This window comes from Penaeus monodon, chromosome 8 (genome assembly GCF_015228065.2).
Source record: "Penaeus monodon isolate SGIC_2016 chromosome 8, NSTDA_Pmon_1, whole genome shotgun sequence".
NCBI classification, from domain to species: Eukaryota; Metazoa; Arthropoda; class Malacostraca; order Decapoda; family Penaeidae; genus Penaeus; species Penaeus monodon.
This window is the reverse complement of record NC_051393.1, coordinates 44,585,684-44,588,539: the sequence shown is the minus strand read 5'-3', so window position 1 is coordinate 44,588,539 and position 2,856 is coordinate 44,585,684. Positions and strand designations below refer to the sequence as shown.

Here is a 2,856-nt window from a genome sequence, read left to right as displayed (position 1 = left end):
AGCCTTGAAGAACTTGTTAAGGAAAGGGAAGTGGCAAGTGGAGAGTGCACGTGAAGAGGGAATAAATTTGGGGAAAAGTAAAATGAGAAATACATAGGATAGCTACCTGAATTTTTTTTTTCTCTCTCTCTTTTTCTTTTTATTTATTTATTTATTATCATTATTCTTTTTGCTACCACGTGTAAGTTCTGTCAATTTCTCCCTTAGTTGAAACAACTGGGGGAACTCCATTAAACTTGATCACCTTACGAAGGTATGTTTTACGATAAAGAAAAAAAAAATCGCGTGGCTGTTGAAAACCTTACTAGGAAAAAAAATGCTTGAATTTAAATATATATATATATATATATATATATATATATATATATATATATATATATATATATATATATAAAACTTTCATGCTATCAGTGTTTTTTCTTTGCTTCCACCGCTAAAAAATGAAATAACAAGAAAAATCACCAATAGCAGGAAAATCGCCATCTTCAAACTGAACTCCCACCTCGGAAGAATAAAAAACCCTTCCCATAATAGCAAGCAGACAAGCAAACGCCACAGCACGGTCCCAGGCCAGAGCGAGGCCGCGGCCGAACGTCAACAAATACCTGCCTGCGTCTGCTTGCCTGCGGCGTCGATCCTCTGACAAAGCGAAGGCAAAATTAGGAGGTGACCTGCATGAACCGTGTGACGCATTTAGTCCTTCCTTTCTCTCGACCGCCGCCATACCCCCCCTTTAGGTCAATGTCCACGGACTAAAGGGAAAATATTTGTCAAGCCACCGCGATCTCCACAACACTTCCTACGTCGTCCTCTACGCACGTGTACATAGGCTACGAATGTGTGCGTGGTTTGCAGTAAGAAATCAGGAAATCTTTCAAAAACCTAAACACAGTGAGTAAATCATATATATATATATATATATATATATATATATATATATATATATATATATATATATATATATATACCTCACATAGTATAAAACATAAATTGCTTAACGAGTGTTATTTACCATATAAATCAAATATATTACAGCGGAACAGAACTTAAGCAGTACTGAATTCATTGCAATAGATCCGACTGCCAACACGATACGTCCCAAAAGACTACATTTACCATCATTAAAACACTATGGCAACCGTATGAATCGGGAGTAGTCTACAGGGATGCAAGACACATTGCAATGATATCATATATTCTCTATCAGTGCATGGAGTGATCATTAGGGTGTTCTGCCATGGCATCTCTCTTTCCCTTCTCTCTCTCTCTCTCGCTCTCTCGCTCTCTCTCTCTCTCTCTCTCTCTCTCTCTCTCTCTCTCTCTCTCTCTCTCTCTCTCTCTCTCCCTCCCAATTTATATATATTTATATATATATATATATATATATATATATATATATATATATATATATATATATATATATATATCCATATCTCTCTCCATCTCCTTCTCCATCTCGCTCACTCTCTCTCCCTCTTTGTATCCCTCTCTCTTCTTCTCTATCTCTCTTTCTCTCTCTTACTTTTTTTCTCTCAATGTTCCTCTTTATGCCCTCTCTCTTCATCTCTCTCTCCATCCCTCATTATAAAACACCTAAGATATAATATACAATAGTGACCACAACAGCTGGAAATTCCCGTAAAAGGCCTTTATTTTGTCTACAATTTATATCTGAGCGAGCGAGCGAGAGAGAGAGAGAGAGAGAGAGAGAGAGAGAGAGAGAGAGAGAGAGAGAGAGAGAGAGAGAGAATAAGAGAGAGAGAGAGAGCACATAACAACCACATCAGTCACGAGTGTGTACAATATGCATAACCACAAAGGAATTACATATATCAATGGTAGCATTGTACTACCCTTCGCCTAGCATATTAACCGACACAAGTAAATGGAAAAACGAGATGAAAAACTAAAAAAAAAAAAAAAGTCCTTTTTTAACGCTAGCAGAAATTATTCTTTAATGCGCTTTGAAAATGCGGATGGAAATCCAATCAACATGGGATTAGAATAAAAAGCGTTTATATGTTATCGATTTTCGTTACTCCTCCCCTGCCCGACCCTGCGAGAACAGAGGGAGTTTTGCGAGTGGTTGCATGGATACTCGTTTGGGTGCGAGTGAGTGCGAGTGTTTATGCGTGAGACAGTGATTGAGTGAGGAGCCAACAGAGTGAGCGGGTAAGTGAGTGATTGAATGAATGATTGAGTGTGTAAGGGAGAGTGAAAGGGTGATAGAACGAGTGAGTGAGTGGGTGAGTTGGTGAGTGAATGAGTGTACGCGAGTGAGTAGAGTGTGTATAACGAATCAAAATACTGCAACACACGCCCTTCTATCGCTCCTTCATTCTTAAACCGGGAACTGGGTTACCATAATGTTTTCTTCCTCTTATTTACTCCAGTTCCCCTTTCTATAATCCACCAGTGTATCTTCAGTGAACCCGACCTCCATAGCCATATACCATCCAAGCATTCCATCAGAGTGACCCGCTTGTGCCTCGTTATTTCGCCCTGTTTTCAAGCAGAGGAAAAGTCTTTGTCCGTTATTCCTTGTATTAAAATAATTTTCACTACAACGAGTGTTTCTGTCAACCCGTGCATTCCCCATAAAGACTGCAGAGAGCGTCCAACAGGATACATCCACCGTAATTGTTAATAAGCCAGCATAAACCGTATCGCTAACAACTCGCTCGTCAACATAAAACCCCAACGGTATGTAATGCAGGTCAATAGACCCCAGTTGACCTCGCGTTTTTATGTGCACTTTTCCTGCATTACTTCACCTCAGTTCTGTCTGGTCGTTGGGGTCGTGGAAGGCGAATCAACAGGCAAAGAGACACGCAGGTACTACTTATTACATGTGAC

The 2,856-nt window shown here is 39.5% G+C and overlaps 1 protein-coding gene across 1 annotated transcript in view; it reads left to right on the top strand.

Moving 5' to 3' along the window:
- The first annotated feature begins 2,710 nt into the window (after nt 1-2,710).
- Nucleotides 2,711-2,856, top strand: part of LOC119575978 (extensin-like) — a 1,107-nt gene continuing 961 nt past the window's right edge. The window contains exon 1 of the mRNA XM_037923506.1: nt 2,711-2,835. Coding sequence (XP_037779434.1) covers nt 2,711-2,835 — 125 coding nt within the window. The remainder of the gene's footprint in view (nt 2,836-2,856) is intronic.